The 24,217-nt window shown below is 45.5% G+C and overlaps 1 protein-coding gene across 3 annotated transcripts; it reads right to left on the reverse strand.

Annotated features, from left to right (window-relative positions):
- Positions 1 to 4,270: 4,270 nt before the first annotated feature.
- LOC309344877 (BPI fold-containing family B member 3-like) lies at positions 4,271 to 21,801 on the reverse strand. Of its 3 annotated transcripts, none has more exons than XM_081867738.1 (17): positions 21,736 to 21,801; positions 19,384 to 19,508; positions 17,660 to 17,758; positions 17,236 to 17,548; positions 17,007 to 17,111; positions 15,336 to 15,476; positions 15,176 to 15,239; positions 14,366 to 14,426; positions 13,130 to 13,224; positions 12,177 to 12,353; positions 11,145 to 11,198; positions 10,879 to 11,046; positions 10,155 to 10,222; positions 7,730 to 7,772; positions 6,645 to 6,708; positions 6,464 to 6,540; positions 4,271 to 4,584 (listed from the first exon to the last, which is right to left on the reverse strand). In XM_081867738.1, exons 2-17 carry the CDS (start codon positions 19,493 to 19,495, stop codon positions 4,546 to 4,548), a joined length of 1,680 nt encoding a protein of 559 aa, XP_081723864.1. In that variant the 5' UTR covers positions 19,496 to 19,508; positions 21,736 to 21,801; the 3' UTR covers positions 4,271 to 4,545. The 3 variants fall into 3 exon arrangements, with proteins under 3 accessions (XP_081723864.1, XP_081723863.1, XP_081723862.1); XM_081867737.1 differs by having other exon boundaries at positions 17,236 to 17,605; XM_081867736.1 differs by having other exon boundaries at positions 17,236 to 17,758.
- Between the last annotated feature and the right edge of the window lie 2,416 nt (positions 21,802 to 24,217).

Raw genomic sequence — 24,217 nt, forward strand, 5'->3', positions numbered from 1 at the left:
CTTTAAAGGTCAAAACCATCACCTTAAACCTGACCCTGTACTCCACTGGGAGCCAGTGCAGCTGGTATAGCACCGGATGAATGTGTTCCCCGCCTACTAGCCAGGATGGTTCTACTCTGTCTCCACAGCTAGAGGCAGAAATACTTCTGAATCCCAGCTGCTGGAAGCCACAGGAGGAGAGAGGACTGCTCTTGTCTTCGAATCCTGATTGCGGGTTTCCCGCAGACATCTGCTTGGCCGCTATGAGAGCAGGATGCTGGACTAGATTGGCCATGGACCTGATCCACCAGCCAGTTCTCCTTATTTTCTTATGACTGCTAAAACTCAAATGTGCTCTCCTCACGAGACAATGGACTCTTTGAATGGCTGCCTCTTCTGCTCAGAAATAAGGGGAGTGGGAAATGATATATAGGATCAGCAGAGAGCAATTGTTGAAAAATATTAAATAATATGGATGAATCCTAATCATAGCTGTCAAGCGTCCCTTATTTGGCGGGACAGTCCCTTATCCCAGCGCCATGTCCCGCTGCTGTCCCTTATTGATGATGTCTCTTAAATAAGCTACTGAAGGAAATGGGGCCCTTTCTATGGGTCCAGCTGTCCTTTGTCAACAACAAATTGTTGCTTTTTTTGTGTTGAATATATGCTATATGGTAATTTATGGACCTAATAGGTACCTAAAGCCATTTGCACGCAACAAAATATGTATTTTATCAAAGTAATCATTGATCCCTTATGTTGGCTGCTGATCCCTTATTTTCAAGGCTGCTGGTCCCTTATTTTCAAATCTGTAAGTTGACAGCTATGATCCTAAAATAAAGAACTAGACAGAGCTGAAAATCTCCTCCCCACCCCCACCCCAGCTGTGATGTCCACCCTGGGTGTCCCATTTCAGGGATTTCCTGTCCTTGAACCTGAGTGGCCTTTTCCTGAAGATTAGCCTGAGAGGATCTCAAGTCTGTAGCCCAGCCCTGATAAAACTGATGCCCTGTTTTGACAGCTTGAGGTTCCAGTCCCTGCAAAGGCCGTTTTCAGAGAGATGCTGAGATTAGCGTCAGCTGCAAACTGCCACCAGACCATAATGATATCCTTGTCCTGGCGAAATGAACAGTTAATACCCTGGCGAGATGAAACCCAGCAATTAGTTCCCTGATCAAATGAGAGTTACACAACAGGGGTTGTGGGGGGCAGAGCGGGAATTACCTTCCCAAACAAAAAGCATTTTCAAAGCTCATCAGCTCCTTTTCTCCACGTAAGAAGATCTGTGGGAGAGGCTGGTGAATACTGACTTTAATTCCGAGAGAAAGCACATTGAAATGGGCCAGTGGACCACAGCACACCAAGACAAGACAGGCTATAATCACATCACCATTAACTAATCCAGAATGCGGCAGCTAGGCTGGTGACTGGGAGCGGCCACCGAGACCACATAACACTGGTCTTGAAAGACCTACATTGGCTCCCAGTACATTTCCGAGCACAATTCAAAGTGTTGGTGCTGACCTTTAAAGCCACAAACGGCCTCGACCCAGTATACCTGAAGGAGCATCTCCACCCCCATCGTTCTGCCCAGACACTGAGGTCCAGCGCTGAGGGCCTTCTGGTGGTTCCCTCACTGAGAGAAGCAAGGCTACAGGGAACCAGGCAGAGGGCCTTCTCGGTGGTGGCACCCTCCCTGTGGAACGCCCAGCCAAAGAGAACAACAACTACCAGTCTTTTAGAAGACATCTGAAGGCAGCCCTGTTTAGGGAAGCTTTTAATGTTTGATGTATTATATTATTTTAACATATTTTTGGGGGAAGCCGCCCAGAGTGGCTGGGGAAGCCCAGCCAGATGGGCGGGGTATAAATAACAAATTATTATTATTATTATTATTATTATTATTATTATTATTATTATTATTATTGTGTTATCATATTTTTATCCTCCTGACCATAATGCCTAAGGGGATTCTGAGATGGAGAATGAACATAAGAAGTACCTACTGGATGAGACCAGTGGCCCATTCAGTCCAGCACCCTGTTCTCTCAGTGGTGTGATGGCTTGGGACTCAGGCTCGGACTCGGACTCGGAGCCAGAGGACTCTCAGTCTGCACTGGATCCTTTGCCTCAGGCATCATCTGAACCAAGTCTGGGGCCTGATCCTGAAGAGCCCCATTCTGCACAGGTTCCCCTGCAACAAGCACCAGCTGGGCTGAGTCAGGGGCCTGAGCCTGCCCTGGCTCCAGATGCAGGGATGACCTCGTTGCCTCCAGCTGGGCCATCACTTACAGCTGCTCCACTACCGGTTGGGTCAGGGGAGGCTGAGGTGGCCTCTGGGTCTAGTAACCCACCGATGTCTCCCGAGCTGCAGAGACTGAGGTCTGAGAGAAGGAGAAACCTGAGTACTTGCAGGAGGAGTGCTCGCCTTCGGGCGACACAGGGAGGTGAGCATAGCTGTCAACTTACAGATTTGAAAATAAGGGACCAGCAGCCTCAAAAATAAGGGACCAGCAGCCAAAAGAAGGGATTTTCAGAGCACAGGTATGTTCAACTTCTGAGCCCCTCCGAGCCAAAGGCAGAAAGCCCAGCCAGCAGCCAAACGAAGCCTCAAGTGGTGGTTCCCACAGCGCAGCAACCCGGCAAAGGGGATGCAGCAAGGAAAACCACCGTCACCTCTCCGCTGGGAAGCGCTGAGCAAAGGCGAGTCCCCAGGCAACGCGGCCGATTTGATCGGCACAAGGCATGCAAGCTCCATGTGCATTGGGGGAGACTGTGATAAGAATTTTAAAGTCTTAGATATATAATAAATGTTCATAAGTGTACCAACCAAGCACGTACATAGATCAGCACAGGAAGACCGACCTGAAACCATTTTGGATTCCCAAACTGACCAAATGTTTTCTCTGCAAGGTCAAAGGAAAATGGAAAAGCCTCCCCATTGTCTTTTCCTTCACAAATCCTGTCTTAAGGGTATGTCTGTCTGTGTTTGAATAGGGTGATTCTGTGACCTGGCCTGGCTCAGGAACTAAGTATTTATCATTACAAAATACTGGCCAGGCTCCCTAGGGTATCCAATCAAATAAGCATTAACAGGTAACCTGTCAGATGAGATAAACAAGATAAACAATGCACTCAGATTTCTGCTGTAGACCGCCTTTTCTGTGATGTAGGTATGATGTTTATGGGGGGTGGTTTTGGGTTACACCCCTTCTGTGAGGTATGTATGATGTATGGAGGGGTGGTCTGGAGCTCCAGGGCAGGGAATTTAAAATTTCTATATAAGGGCAGGTACACTTTGTTCTGGGTTCCTCCTCCCTCCTGCGTGTGGTGAGTGAGGACCCTGTTGCAACAGATCAATAAAGATCAGGCTTACTAGCTGCTTTGCTTCTCAGTATTCTCTGGTTGGCCTCTTTTATTTTCTCCTACCAATAGGGAACCTACGTAAGGACTCTATATGGGTTTTTGGACACCCCATAAGGGGAAAAGGGCAGATTTTTGTTCACAACAAGACCATGGAGCAAATCACAGGGGAGGTGAAGGCACCCTGGGATGAGCTTCTTCCAGGGACCAGGTATTGCCACCCAAATAAATTCCACGCAGAAACTGGTCCCTTTGGAGATTCCTACTTTGTTTGACTCAGCGCTGCACTACACTAGGACAAGTTGGTTGTGCAAGCAGAAGTGAATATTAAAGACCCTGGCATCGCGTTCACAAAATTGCCCTTTCACTGAACAAAGCAAATATTGGAAGTTTGAGGCTGAAGAAAATGGAGAAGGCCACTAATTTGGACGGCTTTAAAATGGAAGCCATCAATGGCTACCACCCATAATGGCTGTGTACTGTGATGGTTTCCCAGGTCCTAATAGTCCAATACTCTAACCACTACACCACACCACATCACTGGTGATGCCAGCTGATGGGCAGGAGGACAGGGTTTGATCCTGAATTAGCTGTGCCCACTGCGCCCAGCAGGATTCAATCCTTGCTCTTCTGCTGATGAGTGGGGGTTGAAGCCCTTTGCAAAAGTGCTCTTTGAAGCATCTCAGCTTTGTAAACCACTTTGAGTGTTGTTAGGGTGTTGTTGTTTTTCTATAATCAAGTGGTATATAAGTTTTATGGAATAAAATTAATATGGAGAAATAGCAGTGGTCCCATGTCTCCCTTTACTAATATTTTAGGGGGCTACAGGTGAGGAGGGATGGTTTGGCTAAAACTGTAGCTGGGAGGAGAGATGAAAAGGTCTTCAAAGTGTATTGAAAGTGGAAGAAAAACAAAGACATGCTATAAATGCTGAGAAAGTGACATATTTTTACTGAGCGAGGCAGTCAATAAGCCCAGACAGTACACAAGCAGCCCAGAGTTCTCGCCAAGGCAGAACTAGAGGAAACATTGCTGAGGTCATTCTAAAGGCAGCTCTGCAGCTCAATGAGACGATGGAGGAAGATGAGAGAAGACTCTTCTGCAGTCAGATTCCTGGGCCAAGATGTCACCGGGAACAGCAAAGAGCGAGGAGGAGACTTCTGCCTCGGAGCTCATTTCTGCAGCTGTGCGGATACGTCTACTCTAGAGGAGTTTAGGAGTCACGCTCGCCAGCAATGCATTCTGCCGAGAAGAAAAGCATCACAGTTACGGAAGAAACTTGGCTGCATTTCAATGAGAAACTGGAACATCTCCAATCACTATGTGAGCCCAACACATGGCTATCCTGCTAAATTTGCACATACCCCAGTTTCATGGTGCAGTTCTCCAGCAAAATAACAGAAACTGCATATATTGGAGGAAAGTGTGCGAAAAAGGCATATGTTCTTGAACATAGCATACTAATATGTGTGTATTAGTCAGAACTCCATTACAAATGGCAGTATTAAGAGAAAGCAGCAGTGAAAGGCATACAATTCATTAATTAAGTTATCAGTTTTAAGAAAACCTGCTGTAGAACTATGGAGTGTTGGGATACTGTCAGGGAGGCTCAACGGCTCAGGACATCAGAGTTTCTGTGAAATGTCCTATACAAGTGTATCAAGACAATAGATCCTGTTTGGCTTTGCTGAACTCAGAGAGTTGCAAGCAAAGAACCAAGTACTTGCAGATTAAGCTACATCGTGCAAGAGAGTGTATTCAGAAAGGACTCATTCAGGTGTCCTACATGCCAGGAAATGAAATTCCTGCTGATCTGTTGTCTAAGGTTGTTAACAGAGAACAACTTAAGGTTTATGTACAGAGGTTGCAATTGGGTTGAACCACAGGTACTAGAGGTTACACGGAAAGGGGGAGGATGTTAGGATATTTCCATTCCACCTTAAAAAGGGGACAGGCTGTTGTGAGTCACAGCCTGCGTATTTCCTGCTCACAAGAAGTTTTTGTTTTGTATATAGCTTTTGTTTCTCTCTGTTGCCTGACACGCAGGCAGGCAGTCATGTTTTTTCCTTTGTTCTGACCAACGCTGAATAAAGCTGTAAATATGCTGCTCTCCTGGGTGAATCTTTCATTGTGCGAACTCTGCGAAAAGGGCATGCATGAGTCCTGGAATGTGGACAGTTATTTCTGAGGCTCGTGTCGCTAATTGACTGATACTGTTCTACAGGAGACCGGCATGGAGGCATGATGGCCTTTGTCTCCCTGGCAGTATCCCAACATGGAGAACTGGATTTAAGACTGGAGAAAATAGAAACAGAAACACTGGAAGGGATAGATCTGTCCTGACTGAATTAAAAGCATGCTTTGCTCCTGAATCTGAAATCCCTTTGATTTTCTTTGCCTTTTGTCTGTTACATTTCCCCTACTATCACATCAGTCAACCTCATCAAATAAAGACATACAAAGCTCCTTACATCATAAGCCACCCGCTCCCCTCTCTCCAGCAGTAGAAAGCATGCTTTCCTCTGCCCCTGTTCCTCCCCTGACATGCAGGTCATGTGTCAATCACTGGACCGTTTTAAACTGAGCCCTATTTAGAGTAAACCCCATTGAAATTAAGGAACGTCACATCCATTAGCCTCAATGGAGTTTACTTTGAGTCAGAAGTAGCACTGCAGGACGCGGGTGGCGCTGTGGGTTAAACCACAGAGCCTAGGACTTGCCAATCCGAAGGTCAGTGGTTCGAAACCCCGCAACGGGGTGAGCTCCCATTGCTCGGTCCCTGCTCCTGCCAACCTAGCAGTTTGAAAGCACGTCAAAGTGCAAGTAGATAAATAGGTACTGCTCTGGCGGGAAGGAAAACGGCATTTCCATGCGCTGCTCTGGTTCACCAGAAGCGGCTTAGTCATGCTGGCCACATGACCCGGAAGCTGTACGCCAGCTCCCTCAGCCAATAAAGCGAGATGAGCGCCGCAACCCCAGGGCCGGCCACGACTGCATTGAATAAAACCCACTAAGTTGCGGGTTCCCAGGCGCATTGTGGAACATGTTACAGATTTGTTCAAGGTGGTGCTCAGCCCACGTTAAAGCCCGGTTTTCAAGAAATGAGCAGCTGAGATCTTACATCAACAATGTTGACATCCCCAGCGGCGAAGTTCAGGTTGAAGAGGTTAGGGAGTGGAATTCCTATCTCCAGGGCACCTGGAATAAAACCAAGAAACCATGCTAGACATGCAGAATGGTTGTTGCATCCCAAAGGCAATGCTGAAATGGAACACTTATTGGTACAAATATGGCTCTTTTACCGTTGATCACAGGCAGGTATCCAATTCTGAGAAGGTTTGTGATCCAGGTTTTGAGTACAGCAACCTGCAAAAGAAAGATAAACTTCTGCATCATCAGTTGGTGAGAGAAAGAGATGTGCATAGCTGTCAACGTTTCCCTTTTTTTAAGGGAAATTCCCTTATTCCGAATAGGATTCCTCTCAAGAAAAGGGAAAAGCTGACAGCTATGGAGATGTGACCTGCTGGGTTGCTTACTTCAAATATCTCCCAGCTAAACATTAGGAAGAACTTTCTGACAGTACAGTGGGCGCTCGGGTTGCGAACGTGATCTGTGTGGGAAGCACGTTTGCAACCCGCAGTGCCACATCTGCCCATACGAGGGTTGCGATTTGGCGCTTCTGCACATGTGCAAAGAGTGATTTAGTGCTTCTGTTACAGATAGGTAGCCGTGTTGGTCTGCAGTCAAAACAAAATAAAAAAATTCCTTCCAGTAGCACCTTAAAGACCAACTAAGTTAGTTCTTGGTATGAGCTTTCGTGTGCATGCACACTTCTTCAGATGTGCTTCTGCACATGCGAAAGCGCCGAAACCCAGAAGTAACCAGTTCCGGTACTTTCGGGTTCGGCGCGGTGCACAACTTGAAATCGCACAACCCAAAGTGTCTGTAACCTGAGGTATGACTGTATGACTTCTTCAGGAGGTGATGAGCTCCCCTTCATTGGAGGTTCCTAAGCAGAGGTTGGGTGGCCATCCATCTGCCCGGGATTCTCTGGCTGAGATTCCTGCATTGCAGGGGGTTGGACTGGATGACCCTGGAGGACCCTTCCAACTTCACAATTCTATGATGGGACTTCACCCTTTGTAGCTCAAGCACCCAAGGGTTTGTGTGGCTGCCCCAGATGCCGTCTCCACCTCTGCTCCAGCAGAAACCCCCAATCCTGGATGACTTCAGCCATCACTTTCTCTTTCAAGTTCCAGGTGAGATGCAGAGACCTTGGGAGTTCTGCTCATGGGACAGGACTTCTTCTCCCCACTCCACCCCGCCCTGCTCCCTCAAAATCTCCTCCAAAGGGTCCACTGCAGTATTTGGTGGAAGGGAGTCTTACATCAAAGGAGCCGATCTGGGAAGACGAGACGTTGAGGCTGACGCTGTGAAGGGAAAGGAAAGGAAAGCATTGGGTGCTAGGCTGCACATCTGGCACAGAGAAGTCCTCCACCATCTAATGGCCCCATGTCATCTTGGACTACAACTGGTTGGGACTGATGGGAACTGTAGTCCAAGACATGTAGAGGACATCGTGTTGGGGGAACCTCATCTGCAGAGCTTCCAGAGCACGGCCGAGAAAAGATCAGGAAGAAAGGGGACTATAAACACAGTGCAGAATTGAGAATCATGGACTACACCTCTGGTCCCCCCCCTGCCCCCCTTACCTCTTAGCAACCCCTAGGTAATCCCACTGCCCTCCAGGGGACAGCATCACCCACTTTGGGAACCACTGGACTAAAGGGAGACTTTCTCCAATCAGGGACGGATTTTGGTAGTGGCCCCAAGCAAGGACAAAATTTGATGAGCCCCCTAAACATTTCTTATTTTCACAACAATTCCTTTTGGTACAGTTGCTTTTTAATGGATCTTCTCAGTAGGTACCCATTTAAATATAGGTTTTGCTACTACTGCTACTACTATTTTGGCGCCCCCCCCACCCCACCCTCGGCTCAGTGTCCCTGTGTGGAAGAACCACCGACACCACCTTAACTCCAGTCCTGTCCAAATGCCGTTTGTTATTCTGCACCATAACCTAGGGATCTAGAGCATGGGTAGGCAAACTAAGGCCCGGGGGCTGGATCCGGCCCAAACACCTAAATCCGGCCGGTGGATGGTCCAGGAATCAGCATTTTTTAACATGAGTAGAATGTGTGCTTTAATTTAAAATGCATCTCTGGGTTATTTGTGGGGCATAGGAATTCGTATAGATAGATAGATGATAGATAGATAGATGATAGATAGATAGATAGATAGATAGATAGATAGATAGATTAGATAGATAGATGATAGATAGAGATAGATGATAGATAGAGATAGATGATAGATAGATGATAGATAGATAGATGATAGATAGATAGATAGATAGATGATAGATAGATAGATAGATAGATAGATGATAGATAGATAGATAGATAGATAGATAGATAGATAGATAGATAGATAGATGATAGATAGAGATAGATGATAGATAGATAGACAGATAGATAGATAGATAGATAGATAGATGATAGATAGATATAGATAGATAGATAGATAGATAGATAGATAGATAGATAGATAGATAGATGATAGATAGAGATAGATGATAGATAGATAGATAGATAGATAGATAGATAGATAGATAGATGATAGATAGATAGATAGATAGATAGATAGATAGATAGATAGATGATAGATAGATAGATAGATGATAGATAGATGATAGATGATAGATAGATAGATAGATAGATAGATAGATAGATAGATAGATAGATGGATAGATAGATATAGATAGATAGATAGATAGATAGATAGATAGATAGATAGATAGATAGATAGATAGATAGATAGATATAGATGATAGATGATAGATAGATAGATGATAGATAGATAGATAGATAGATAGATAGATATAGATAGATGATAGCTAGAGATAGATGCTAGATAGAGATAGATGATAGATAGAGATAGATGATAGATAGATAGATAGATAGATAGATAGATAGATAGATAGTAGATAGATGATAGATAGATAGATAGATAGATAGATAGATAGATAGATAGATATGATAGATAGATATAGATAGATAGATGATAGATAGATATAGATAGATATAGATGATATAAATAGATAGATAGATGATATAGATAGATAGATGATAGATAGATAGATAGATAGATGATAGATAGATGATATAGACAGATGATAGATAGATGATAGATAGATGATGATAGATAGATAGATAGATAGATAGATAGATAGATAGATAGATAGATGATAGATAGATAATAGATAGATGATAGATGATAGATAGATAGATAGATAGATAGATAGATAGATAGATAGATATAGATAGATATAGATGATATAAATAGATAGATGATATAGAAAGATAGATAGATAGATAGATAGATGATAGATAGATAGATAGATAGATAGATAGATAGATAGATAGATGATATAGAGATATAGAGATATAGATATATAGATGATATAGATAGAGATAGAGATAGAGAAATAGAGAGATAGAGATATATAGATATAGATGATATAGATAGATAGAGATAGAGATAGAGATAGAGATAGAGAGATCTCCGTATCTCTATATCTCTATTAGAGATGATAGAATAGATAGAGAGAGAGAGAGAGAGAGAGAGAGAGAGAGAGAGAGAGAGAGAGATAGAGATATATAGTCCGGCCCCCCACAAGGTCTGAGGGACAGTGGACCGGCCCCCTGCTGAAAAAGTTTGCTGACCCCTGATCTAGAGCATCAAGATCTACTTACTTGTCAAGAGATAAGGAGACGGCCAATTTTGCTCCTGAAATGCGGACGGATCCACTCAAGTCGATTTGCTGTAAATGCAAGATGACTGGGTAAGAGACGGGGCCCTTTCCTTTCGCTTTTGCAAAACCAGCTTTGGGTTGAGATTCCTGCATTGCAGGGGGCTGGACTAGATGACTAGAGTCAGGTCCCTTCCGTGATTCTACGATTCTGCTCTGTTCTGTTCCCGACTTCTATGCCCCACTGAGGTCAGGGAAGGCTCCTTGTTGCGTGGCCTCCTTCCTTTTGGCTAAAAGGAACTGCCACACCTAGAAAGAGGAATCTGGGTGGCTTTCAAGGACAGCCCAATAAATAAACCCAACACAGAGACAATTGGGGGTGGGATGGGATTACTGACACCCAAGCAAAGGTTCTTTGAAAAGAAATATTGAGCCAAGAGTGCTAGCAATGACCACCACCTTTGCCTCCACAATGCTTCTGAATATCAGTTGCTGGAAACCACAGGAAGGGAGAGGGGTCTTGCGTTCGAATCCTGCTTGCGAATTTCCCACAGGCATCTGGTCAGCCACTGTGAGAACGGGATGCTGGACTAGACGGGTCACCGGCCTGATTCGGCAAAGCTGTTCTGATGTTCTTACGAATTTTCAACTGCATCGGCTAGATACCCAGGGCAGGCCAGGCGTTGGAGTTTCAAGCCATGCGCCATTCACCCCAGCCCATTACTTACAGCATTCAACCCAAAGAGAAGCTCAGGGCCGGAGTCTGCAAGGGCGAAAACATCAACGGCAGCAGCGAGGGTCACCGTGAGCTTCCCGTTTTGCAAAGACACTCCCGGAAGGTCGCTGATCCGGATCTTGACCACCAGGGGCAGGCTTGTTGGCAGCAGCCGGGACAGCTGTAAAAAAAATGGGACAGGGAAAATGATTCGCACTCAGGGCGCAGGGGCAAATCACTTCACATACACACACCAAAAGCAATATTCCCAATCCTTACCTGAGGTAGCACAGATTGAAGTGCAGATGTTGTCAGTGGGACGGCTCCACGGAGCTGGGGGAAAGCAAGATGAATGCAAAGAATTTTAAAAGGGGAATGTCTTCTAAGTGCCACCCTAATCTTTTCCCATTCAGCCTGCGGTGGTGATTTCCTTCATGTTCATCCTCTCAAAAAAAAGAAAGATGGGGAGAGGGGTTGTTCCCAATTTATAGGTGCAAAACTGAGGCTGAGAATTAACGGGTATATATGTTTGTGTCACGAAATTAAAAGACGACTGCTTCTTGGGAGAAAAGCAATGACAAACCCAGACAGCATCTTAAAAAGCAGAGACATCACCTTGCCAACAAAGGTCCGTCTAGTTAAAGCTATGATTTTCCAAGGAAGTGATCTATGGAAGTGAGAGCTGGACCATAAAGAAGGCTGATCGCCGAAGAATGGATGCTTTTGAATTCTGGTGCTGGAGGAGACTCTTGAGAGTCCCATGGACTGCAAGAAGATCAAACCTCTCCATTCTGAAGGAAATCAGCCCTGAGTGCTCGCTGGAAGGACAGATCCTGAAGCTGAGGCTCCAAGACTTTGGCCAACGCATGAGAAGAGAATGTTCTCCCTAACTACAGTATATTTACTTATTTGTCAAATTGTGTGTTTATTTGTTAAATTTATATCCCTCCACTCCTCCCAAGGAGCCCAGAGCAACTCAGTACATAACAGGGCCTTCTCGGTAGTGGCCCCCGCCCTGTGAAACGCCCTCCCACCAGATGTCAAAGAGAAGAACAACTACCAGACTTTTACAAGACATCTGAAGGCAGCCATGTTTAGGGAAGCTCTTAATGTTTGATGTATTACGGTATTTTAGTATTTTGTTGGGAGACGCCCAGAGTGGCTGGGGAAGCCCAGCCAGATGGGCGGGGTATAAATTATTATTATTATTATTATTATTATTATTATTATTATTATTATTATTATTATTGTTATTATTATTATCCTTTGCAGACTCTTCAAGGACTATCATTTCTGGGGCAGGCGACTCACCGCTTGGTCAGTGATGTCTACGTTGAGTTGCCCGTTCTTCATTACCAGCTGCAGCAAGGAGGAAATGAGGTCACCAGAGAGAAGCAACTGGGAAGTGTGGTCCCCAGCTGGAGGAAGAGAGGGCAGCTTGCTTGGGGGAAGCTTGATGGAGTTGCCTTCATTATCAAGCACTAAGACCTGGAAGAAACATAAAAGAAAAAATCAGAAGATCAGAGACATTTGGGGTCCACAGAACTGGACGTCTGTTAAGTATAACTCAGGCACAGGCAAACTCGCCCCTCCAGATGTATTTGTTTTTTTAAAAAAATTATTTTCAATGCAAAATTACAACAAAAATTACAAACATTGAATCCAAAATAAAACAGTACAAAGAAGAAAACCAAACAAAACAGAAAAAAGAACACAAAAACACAAAAAACAAAACACACATCTACAAATAAAACCATATCATCAGTCTAATCTAATCTAAATGTAGATTACCTCTATCTTTATACTTTTCTACACAGTTTTTCTCTTTCTTTAACCCCGCAAAGCATCATATCGGTATGTAATGAAAGATGCTCGGCCCTCCAGATGTTTTGGGACTACAACTCCCATCAACCCTAGTTAAGAGGACCAGTGGTCAGGGATGATGGGAGTTGTAGTCCCAAAACATCTGGAGGGCTGAGTTTGCCTATGCCTGGAATTGTTTAATTGACACCGAAATGGGGAATGGCTTAATGTGAAGGCTTTCACATCAGGATTTTCCCTGGGGCTGAGCTGCTAGATGGGTTGATAACTAGCTGTTGTTATTCTCTGCTTCTCTCTCAGCCTAGCCTACCTCACAGGGTTGTTGTTCTGAGACTCAAATGGGGGGGGGAGGAGAAGCATGTAGGCCACCTTGAGCGGCTTGGAGGAAGAGATGGGATATAAATGCAATTACGGTAATCAATCAATCAATCAAGGTGCCTTACATTCAGATTCAGCACGATTTGTTGTTCATCACTGAACCACGGCAGGCCAGCCAGGGTGTAATGTAGTTTTCCCAGCGTACCGAATGGGCAGACGCCTGTGGAGGAAATAAAAAAGAGTAAGGAGTAAGTAACCAAACAAACCCCTGTGTTACAAAGAGAACGTCGGCAATGTCCAGGCAACACGATGACCATGTACATATGCAATAGACAATCTTTGTAGAATTCCTTCAAACCATAACAAGTACAAAATGAAATCTTTAGTTTCAAAGTCTCTGAAAATCTTTAAATGAAGCAAGGTAGAAAAGCAAACCTGGACAGCATCTTAAAAAGCAGAGACATCACCTTGCCAACAAGTATAGTTAAAGCTCTGGTTTTCCCAGTAGTGATGTATGGAAATGAAAGCTGGACCGTAAAGAAGGTTGATGCTTATGAATTCTGGTGCTGGAGGAGACTCTTGAGAGTCCCGTGGACTGCAAGAAGATCAAACCTCTCCATTCTGAAGGAAATCAGCCCTGAGTGCTCACTGGAAGGACAGATCCTGAAGCTGAGGCTCCAATACTCTGGCCACCTCATGAGAAGAGAAGACTCCCTGGAAAGGACCCTGATGTTGGGAAAGAGGGAGGGCACAAGGAGAAGGGGACGACGGAGGACGAGACGGTGGGACAGTGTTCTCGAAGCTACAAACATGAGTCTGACCAAACTGCGGGAGGCAGTGGAAGACAGGAGTGCCTGGCGTGCTCTGGTCCAGGGGGTCACGAAGAGCCAGACACGACTAAACAACTAAACAACAACAACAACAACAAAACGAGGTGGGACTTTACACAACACATAGCTAAGCATTTCACTTGTGCTTTTAGATGGCTCAAACCCTTTTGCAAGCAATGTCTCAGCCAACAATGCAACAACCCTGTACATTAAGGGATCATCACCCTGTCTTGTTTTGTGCCTCATTTCTAAGCACAGGTCCTCACTTTAAAGCTCTGCACCCAAGCATTTGTTTTGTTTCTTGTTGTTTTTGCCCCAGCACTTGCCCTGCGAAAACCTGCTTTATAGCGCTGAATCAGAGCAAACCCAAATTGCAGAAAAGCCCAAATGCCGTTTGTTCCTGGGGGAAGCAGCAGTGGTGGTGGGGCGTTCTGACACTTCAAAGTGGGGAGACAGCAAGTTGTGCAACATTATATACGCTAGTTGATGATCCAAAGGAGATTGGGAAGGTGGAGGTCATGGAAAACTTACTGTTGACCGTGCCAAGCAGGGTGTTCACAATATTCAGCACAAGATCTACAACTGGACACAGCTGCAACAAAGGGAAAGGAGCAGGAGTGAAGCCACAGAACTGAATGGTCCCCACATCCTTTGTTGTGTTATCTGAAAAATAAATCTCCCTGTGCAGCCTGCCGGCCGCTTGCAAAAGAGAAATTCTCATCTGCTTATTCTGGTGGCATCCCAGAGATGCAATGGCAGACAACAAGGACAACAAGGGGTGAAGAGTCATCTTTTACTTGCAGCAGCTATCGGTCATCCTGATTGCCAGAAGGGTAAAACTCTAACTCAGAGGTAGGGAACCTTTGAGAGTTGTCGTTCAGGAACAGCTGGAGAGCCAAAGGTTCCCCATATTGGCATTCTCCACTGAGCCAGTGTGGTGTAGTGGTTAGAGTGTTGGACTAGGACCTGAGAGACCAGGGTTCGAATTCCTGCTCAACCATGAAGCTCACTGGGTACAACCTTGGCCCAGTCACTGCCTCTCAGCCTAGCCTACCTCACAGGATTGTTGGGATTCAACGAAGAAGAGGAGAACCCTGTGTGCCAGCTTGAGCTTCTTGCAGAAGAAGATGGGGCATAATTGCAATAATAAATAAACAAAATTCCTAGGGTATCCTTTTGCCTTGTATCAGTATTTACAGCCGCCTTAACTATGTTTGTTGCTCCATCTCATCCACCGCAGTCTACTCTGAATAGCAATGCCTCTCCTAAATTCAGCAAAACTATGGTGCAAAGAAAGTGATCGACAACCATTTGGAGCTGGCAAATTCTTGGAAGACTCACCACTCCAGGGAGGACATTGCTCAGGAGATTAGTCAAGACCCTGTCCAAGCTGAGTGGAAGGAACCTAAGGAAGAAGATAATTGGGGACCGTGAGTCTTTAAGCTGCTTCAGCGGCTAGTAGCCACAGTGGCTGTGTTCCTCAGGACCTCTGGTCACTCACCCAGACAGGATCTGAATGTTACCCAGGTTGGTCTTGCAGTTTTCCACAACTAGGATGGGAGTGCCTGACTTGTCCTGGACCAGACGTGCGTTTGCGGTGATGTTCACTTCCACCAGAAGATTCAGCAGCCCACCCAAAAGCCTGGAAGACAGAGAAGAGGTGGAGATGAGATCGATCACCGAACCAGGTCCAGTTTCGAAATGTACTCTGCAGGTACTCAGATTGCAATGGCTTCTTTGTCAGGCTTTGCTTGGGGCACAAATATCAAAAATGCCCTGCAGGTCCTACGACTCCTATCCTGGGTGTGGCTTTGTTTTCCCCAGCAAGTTTTGAAATCTATTATTTTGACAAAGATGGATAATGGAAGCTATCTCCCATTACACTGTGTAACTGCCGTCTCAGTTCTCCCAAGTATTGGTCTTTAAGTATCCGAAATGGCACCAGCTATGAATGCTTGGTGAACCCAAGTTCACAAATGGTTTAGAGACAGAAATATAAATTGAAGCTGGGTGAGACCCCCCCCCAACAGCCCAATGAGAAGGAATGACGGTGCTCAGTGGCCATAGAATGATGACTGACAGCTGGAGGGAGGGTTGGGGAACTGAGGGAAGGGGGATGGAGTATCCTGGAAAGGGCATGGGGGCTGGCTGGCTAGAACTACAATATTGTGTTGCAGATGCCTTTTGCACACTATCTGTGAGTTCTGTACAGATGCTACTCTCTGCAGATTTTACTTTTCACGTGGAAAAGGTTGGCTAACCTCTTTCTCCCCCTGTGGAAATCAAGAAGCAACCTCTTGTGATTCCTGCATTGCAGGAGGCAGAACTAGATGACCCCGTGCGTCCCTCCTGATGTCACATGTCTATGAGTCTATGTCCCTGTGCACATGGGCACTTAAGTAGAATGGAAGTTGGATCCAGAGATATGTGTGTGCATAGATGTGCTCATGGAATCGCTTGTAGATATGGTGATCCACATTCAGTGATGGGAACCCAATCCGTGAACGAGCAGCTACATTGGCTTGTTCCATAGAAGTGAATGAGGGAGCTGCTTTGAGTGAAGGATCGCCACCTGTACATGGAAGCCTATCCCCCGACCCAAGCAATAACAACAACAACAACAACAACAACAACAACAACAATTTATAATTTGTACCCCGCCCATCTGGCTGAGTTTCCCCAGCCACTCTGGGCAGCTTCCAACAAAGACCAAAAATACACTAAGATGCAACCCAACCCAAGCACCCCAACCATGTATTTGAAGGAGATTGTGTGCCAAATAAATCCTCAGGATACTTCAATGCTGTTTAAGGTTTTTTTACAATCATCATCATCATCAAAGGCTCTATCTTGAACTGGCTAGGATAGGAGAACACCTGGGAAATTCCTGATGAAATTAAAATCCTCGTACGCTTTTGGAGGATGAATAAGAGGTGAAAATTCTTGGGACTTCTCAACAGGAACATGGAAGGCTGCCTTATGCAGAGTCGTGGCCATTGGTCCATCTACTCAGCTTTGCCTACACTGACTGGCAGTGGCTCTCCGGGGTTTCTCAGCCCAACCTGGAGATGCTGCTAGAGAATGAACTTGGATTCTTCTGCCTAAAAAGCAGGTGCTCAGCCACTGAGCTATCGCTCTCCCCGCTTGCTACGTCCCATGGAGGTCAACTCACGTATCTCCCTTGAGAGCAACTTTGGTATAGATGTTCAGTCTGACCCCAACGCCTTTCAAGAATTTCAGTGAGACCTTGGGAAGGACGACGTCCACCAACTTCAAGCTGGAGGGTGAAGGAGAGACAGTCAGGAGCAGAAGCTAAATCCACAAAGCAACATCTACATCTTGCCATAGGGAAGCGTTGAGTTCTACCCCCTGTGTTTTTCTCAGTAAAAGAGATAACTCACCCAAGGAGACCTTCACGTCCAAGGACACCACCGAGGAGACCTCCTTTGCCTCCCAGGGCACCACCAACAATCCCAAGAGGTCCTCCGCCTTGGCCTCCAAGAACTCCTCCAGCCAAGCCTCCGACCAAGCCGAGAGGACCTCCTCCTTGGCCTCCATGGGCACCTCCAGCCAAGCCTCCGACCAAGCCGAGAGGACCTCCTCCTTGGCCTCCAAGGGCACCACCAGCCAAGCCTCCTACCAAGCCGAGAGGACCTCCTCCTTGGCCTCCAAGAGCACCTCCAGCCAAGCCTCCGACCAAGCCGAGAGGACCTCCTCCTTGGCCTCCAAGGGCACCACCAGCCAAGCCTCCTACCAAGCCGAGAGGACCTCCTCCTTGGCCTCCAAGAGCACCTCCAGCCAAGCCTCCGACCAAGCCGAGAGGACCTCCTTGGCCTCCAAGGATCCCTCCTAGAAGGTCTCCACCAAGCGCTTGCCCCAAGAGTCCCTGGAGCAGGTTGCCTTTGGCCAGCGTATCTGAGATGCCTGGAAGGAAGAGACAGCATTGAGCACAGGGGACAGAAGTCAAGGAAATAAAAGTCAGCATTGACACTGTCCTCATCAACTCTATACAAGGACACAAAACAAACAACTATCTCATTAGCATCCTTTTCCACCAGAGGTTGGGTGGACTGAACCTGGTTTATTAAGCCTGCCTCTTTCCACATCCCAGGCAATAAACTGCCTGGATCCTTCGACTGTATGAGTCCAGGCAAGGACATTTCATAGAGTTGCAGGAGACCCTCAAGCGGACTTCTACTTCAGCCCCCTGCAATGCAGGAGTCGTAGCAAACAAATCCCTGACCCATGGCTACCCAGCCTCTGCTTAAAACCTCCAACGAAACAGAGTCCACCACCTCCCAAGGGAGCCTGTTCCACTGTCTAACAGCTCTTACCATTAGAAAATTCTTCCAGATGTTGACTCAGAATCTCCTTTCATATCGCAATTACCATTCACATACAGTGGTACCTCGCGTTACAGACGCTTCAGGTTACAGACTCCGCTAACCCAGAAATAGTACCTTGGGTTAAGAACTTTGCTTCAGGATGAGAACAGAAATCGTGCTGCGGCGGTGCGGCAGCAGCAGGAGGCCCCATTAGCTAAAGTGGTGCTTCAGGTTAAGAACAGTTTCAGGTTAAGAACGGACCTCTGGAACGAATTAAGTACTTAACCCGAGGTACCACTGTATCAGGAACTGACAATAGGTAGCCGATTTCTGATTTTAATATGTGTATGGTTTTATGCACTGGTGTTGTAAACCACCCTGATTTTTTTTACTGAATAAAGGTAAAGGTAAAGGGACCCCTGACCATTAGGTCCTGTCGTGGCTGACTCTGGGGTTGCGGCGCTCATCTCGCTTTATTGGCCCAGGGAGCCGGCATACAGTCACGTGGCCAGCATGACTAAGCTGCTTCTGGCGTACCAGAGCAGCGCACGGAAATGCCGTTTACCTTCCCGCCAGAGCTGTAACTATTTATCTACTTGCACTTTGACGTGCTTTCGAACTGCTAGGTTGGCAGGAGCAGAGACCGAGCAACGGGAGCTCACCCCGTCGCAGGGATTCGAACCACTAACCTTCTGATCAGCAAGTCCTAGGCTCTGTGGTTTAACCCACAGCGCCGCCTGCGTAGTGGTATATAAATATTTTAATTGCTGAATAAATAAACTGATGGGATGGGACAATGCAATTGTCTGGCTTGAGACGGTCCTCCTAATTTTAGAAATGGAGGTTGTATAAACCTGAATGGCAGCCTGGGGAGGCGCACATCACATCCGCTGTGCAAGTGTTATCCTGTTCACTTTTTATTTCTGCATGGCAGGGGGGTTGGACTAGATGGCCCTTGGTGTACCTTCCAGCTCTGCAATCCTATGAAACACCTGTGCAGATCTGAGGGTCTCAGTGGCTGTGCTGAACCATCAGGGGATGAAGCCCGTAGCAGAGACACACCTGGGCACACAAGCACCAAGACCACTGTACCCACTCCTGTTTAGAAGAGGAGGCTGCCAGTTCCTGCTTCTCTGCAAATGCTCATTCAAGAGTTGGGTGGTTCCCTTGGCCATTTCTCTGAATTTTCATATTTTAGAAAAATCAGAAAGTTCCAGAGCTCACCATTCTCCAGGACATCCTTATGTAGCCGGGCCATCGAAAGGACATCGTCAGCGAGAGCCTGGGTGGAGGGCAGGAGGCCGCAAAGGAGGAGGACAGTCCAAGCCTTTAGCATCTTGATCTGGTACCTGAGAAAATATTACTGGTTGTCAGAAGGAAGGAAGGAAGATTTGTCCGTGCATTTTAAAGAAAACCATTTTATGCATTGACTAGCTAAGTGCAGCCGATTATATCTTGTAATATTTTTCTAAGCCCTGAAACCAGCTATTTCTATAATTGAGAATATTTGAATTTAAAACCCTGACTTGGGGGCTGTCCCCACACAAATTCATCATAGCTTCTAGCTGTTGTTGTTATGTGCAAACCTGCCTTATGCTGAGCCGGACCTTTGGGCCATCTTAACTGGGGATGCCTAATTTTGACACACAGCACATCTCCATCCTCACCCCCCAGTCCTGATGGCTGGAGACCCCAAGGGTTGAATCCTGAATGCAAAGCAGCCACAGGGATTCTGCTGCTCAGTTACAGCCTCTCGACTGGAGCAGGACTATTGGATCTGGTGTTTTCCCCACCGGAAAAGCTTTCCCCACAAAAGCCAAACTCTGTTTGGTTAACAATTCAACAACGTATTAAGCCCAACCTTCATGAAATGAATTTGACAGACCACCTTGCATAAATGTCTCCCAAAGCGAGTCCCATTACATATTCCATGTAAGAGTAAGGATCGACAAATCTGTCAGTTTAGGAGTCTCTCGGTTTTTCTCTTCTTCTTTTTCAGTCTTAAGCTGGCACATTCCTACATCATTTTGCCATTTTTTGAAGTTTTCATAACTCTTTCGCATTCTATTGTGCATTCCCCCATGCACATTTTGGTATGCCATTTTGCCCAAGAGACACATTTTTGCAAGCAATTTCCCTTACCTTAATGCATTTTGTACGTTTTTCTTCACTAATATAGGTATCCTTCTGCACCCTGCTCCCTAATTTTTGCACTGTGTCACAAAAGTGGCCATCTCTACAATTTGGATAAGAAAATTGGCTTTCAGGTGGAAAAATCAAAATTGGAAATAGAACTGTTAGACCCTAAAACTAAGAATTTGTCAAGAATGTATAACTTGCTGTTGAAATGGAATACTCAGGATGAAACGGTGAAATCTGCTATGATTAAATGGGCACAAGATGTTGGACATAACATTATGATGGCTGACTGGGAACAGTTATGGACCACAGATATGAAGTTTACGGCATGTAATGCCTTAAGAGAGAATATAATGAAAATGATTTACAGGTGGTACATGACGCCAGTCAAGCTTGCAAAAATTTATCATTTGCCCGATAATAAATGTTGGAAGTGTAAAGAGATTGAGGGCACATTCTTTCACCTTTGGTGGACATGCCCAAGGATTAAGACTTTCTGGGAGATGATTTATAATGAAATGAAAAAGGTATTTAAATATACCTTTCAGAAGAAACCAGAGGCCTTTCTCCTGGGCATGGTCGGCCAATTGGTGTTAAAGAAGGATAGAACTTTCTTTATGTACGCCACAACAGCAGCAAGAATACTTATTGCAAAGTACTGGAAGACACAAGATTTACCCACCCGGGAAGAATGGCAGATGAAGGTGATGGACGATATGGAACTGGCGGAAATGACTGGCAGAATCCGAGACCAAGGAGAAGAGTTGGTGGAAGAAGATTGGAAGAAATTTAAAGTTTATCTACAGAAACATGGTAAAATTAAGGAATGTTAGAAGGATGTTGGAATGAAGTAATGTGGTTTTAGCAGAAATGATATAAAGGATTAAGTAAAAATGGATTGTTAATTGGTGAAAGAACAGAATGTAAATTTATAGTATATTAAGATAAATCATTAGGATAAAAATAAAGATGGAAAGGATTTGCTGAAATATCTAATTGAATTAGAATACCAAAAAGGGAGGTGTGAGGAGGTCAAGGAAATAAGCAAAGGAAAGAAAGTTATGTAAAGGATTGATTTGTTTTTTTAAAAAATATTATCTGCATCTTTTTTGTGTGTTTTTTTCCTTTGTTCTTGTATTGTTCTGTTTTTTTCTGTTTGAATATGTTCATTATTTTTTCTTTTCGTAACCTTTAAAATCTCAATAAAAATCTATTGGAAAAAAAAAAAAAACAAAAGTGGCCATCTCAAAGACAGCTCTGTTTCAGTTCCCATATCATTTTGAGATGTGTGAATGGGTTAGATTCGCATCCAAATGTGAACGGAACTGAACTGATCACGGCCTGAGAGCACCAACGCCTGCAAGATCCTTTCCAAGCTGTGAAACCAAACTCGGCGGTTACTTTGGGAGAAGCGAACCTTGGCGTCTCATCTCTTACCTTGCTCCGCTTGAGGCGTCCCAAGATGCTCCTCACCTGTTGCCGTCTGAGGAAGATGCTTCAGACCCACAGCTTGTGGTCCTTATATATCTAATATCTGTGTCAGGAATGAGGAAAACTGGATTGTTTGTGGACAACTCATGATATTTGCTCGGGTGTAAAATAGCAAGTGGTTTGCGATTTATGTCCAATGCAAACATTTCCTTAGAAATCTGAAAAGCTGTGTAAATCGTTGAGCAATGTGTATTGAGCATCTAAGGAGGTGTATTTGGTTCAACGTTAATCTGGGGTGCCACTTCCTGAGGGGCCAAGTCAATCATTCCTGCCTACCTAGGGAAAAGCCAAGATTGTGTGTTCCATGCTAGGCGTTGGTGAAGCAAGAGTTCGCATCAGACGTTGACCACAATACTTAAGGGATTATGGCCTTGTTTGCACCAGGGCTTATGCAGGATGGGGTCAAGCATTGATTTCACGCTTTCTGCGCAACAGCCTTCAGAGATCCATAATGCACCATGGCCTTAAGCAAAAGGAATTATCAGTAGCTGCTAGCCAGGATGGCTGTGCTCTGCTTCAACAGCTGGAGGCAGTAGTCCTTCCAAATGAGAGTTGCTGGAAACCACAGGAGGGGAGAGCTATCTTGTGTTCGAATCCTGTCTGCGGGTTTCCGACAGGGATCTGGTTGACCACTGGGAAAACAGGAGGCTGCACTCCATGGGCTATTGCCCTGATCCAAATATACCGTATTTTTTGCTCCATAAGACACATTTTTTTATTCCTAAAAAGTAAGGGGAAATGTCTGTGCATCTTATGGAGTGGATGTGTGGTCCCTGGAGCTGAATTGCCCAGGGGCAAAAAGCAGATCATGCTTTTATTTTTGAAAGAGGTAAGTGGGTGTTGAAACAAAGTCGCTGATCGAAAGCGATTGGAAGCGAGATAAGGGACGCTAGCAATAAAGGAGGCTGCCTGGGAGCAGGGAGGTAAAGACAGTGAACTTGCAAGGAGAGGAGACTAAATCAACGAGGAGAGAAATTAGAAGAAAAGGAGGAGCAAAAAATTGCTCCAGCTAAGGAAAAGACACTATGTAAGGCAAACAAGAAGGGAAGGGAGTGTTGAAAGGAAGCAGCTGATCGGTGGGATCGGAAGAGAGATAAGGGACACTAGAGATAAAGGAGGCTGCCTGGGAGGGGGGAGGTAAAAGCCCATGGAACCTCAGGATTTTTGCATTGGGTCAACCCAATTTCACCATCACATCACATAGCATGCCCATGGCTACAGCCTGCACCAAAAAAAAAATCACGCACCCACTGTTGTGTGGGGCCGCAATGGCCCAAAAATGTGATTACAAAGCACGGATCCACATGGATCCTCAGGATTTTTGCATTGGGCTACCCCAAACTCACTGTCACATCCCATGTCTGTGGCCACAGCACAAACCACAAAAATCATACATCCACTGCTTCATTCAGAATATTTTTTCTCTTGTTCTCCTCCTCTAAAAACTAGGTGTGTCTTATGGTGTGTCAAACAACCTTGCTTGTCCAGGAAAAAAGAAACCGAGTGAAGTGAAAAATGACAAGTGAAGAAAGAAAGGGGCAATGGCGGGGGGAGGGATGGGGACCCTCTATAGTACAGTGAACAGATTGAAATTTTTAAAAAATCACCATTTGCGTTGTCATTCAAAAATGTGAAAACTAAACATGCCTCTCAATAAATCTGCTTTATTGATTATACCTCTTAACCTTTTAAAGGGAGCTCTGCTCCTGCACCTTTGAGAGCAACCAGCCATGCAGAAACTAAACAGAAGCTTTTCCTGGCAGGGAGATGAATCTGCAAGGCAGGGAGCAGCTTCACCTCCTTTTTTTCCTGCATTCCAGGAAAATCAGGGCCAGTAAAAGGAGCAGGTGGCAACTCCAAAGGCAGGTCTGTTAGTGGAAGTCACTCTGCTTGGAGCCAGTGTGGAGTAGTGGTTAAGAGCTGTAGACTCGTAATCTGGTGAACCGGGTTCGATTCCCCGCTCCTCCACATGCAGCTGCTGGGTGACCTTGGGCTAGTCACACTTCTCTGAAGTCTCTCAGCCCCACTCACCTCACAGAGTGTTTGTTGTGGGGGAGGAAGGGAAAGGAGAATGTTAGCCGCTTTGAGACTCCCTAGGGTAGTGATAAAGTGGGATATCAAATCCAAACTCTACTACTACATTTCTGTCTTCTTGCTTAGCCAAAGAAGGCTCTCAGAGCAACTGACAAAAATAAGTAATAAGGCGATCCCTGCCCTTGGGCAGACAACCTACATTTATGAATTTAGAAAGCCAAGAAATGGAGAGAAACCCAAATTGTCAGGTTGGCCAACTCCGCCTCCTCCTCCTGGCACACAGTTGCTTCCCCTTGGATTTCTCGCTTTGCTTCCTCCCCTTTTGCCACACAGCCTCATGCAGAAATGGGACACGGGTGGTGCTGTGGGTTAAACCGCAGAGCCTAGGACTTGC

Source organism: Podarcis erhardii (assembly GCF_964252035.2).
Source record: "Podarcis erhardii genome assembly, chromosome: 6".
Taxonomy (NCBI): domain Eukaryota; kingdom Metazoa; phylum Chordata; class Lepidosauria; order Squamata; family Lacertidae; genus Podarcis; species Podarcis erhardii.

Coding starts and splice junctions, on each gene's coding strand:
- LOC309344877 (XM_081867736.1), bottom strand. CDS start 19,495: ATGCTAAAGGCTTGGACTGTCCTCCTCCTTTGCGGCCTCCTGCCCTCC. Junction 15,477..17,006: donor GTTGCTCTCAAGGGAGATAC/GTGAGTTGACCT, acceptor TCTGTCTTCCAG/GCTTTTGGGTGGGCTGCTGA. Junction 13,225..14,365: donor CCTGCTTGGCACGGTCAACA/GTAAGTTTTCCA, acceptor TTTCCTCCACAG/GCGTCTGCCCATTCGGTACG.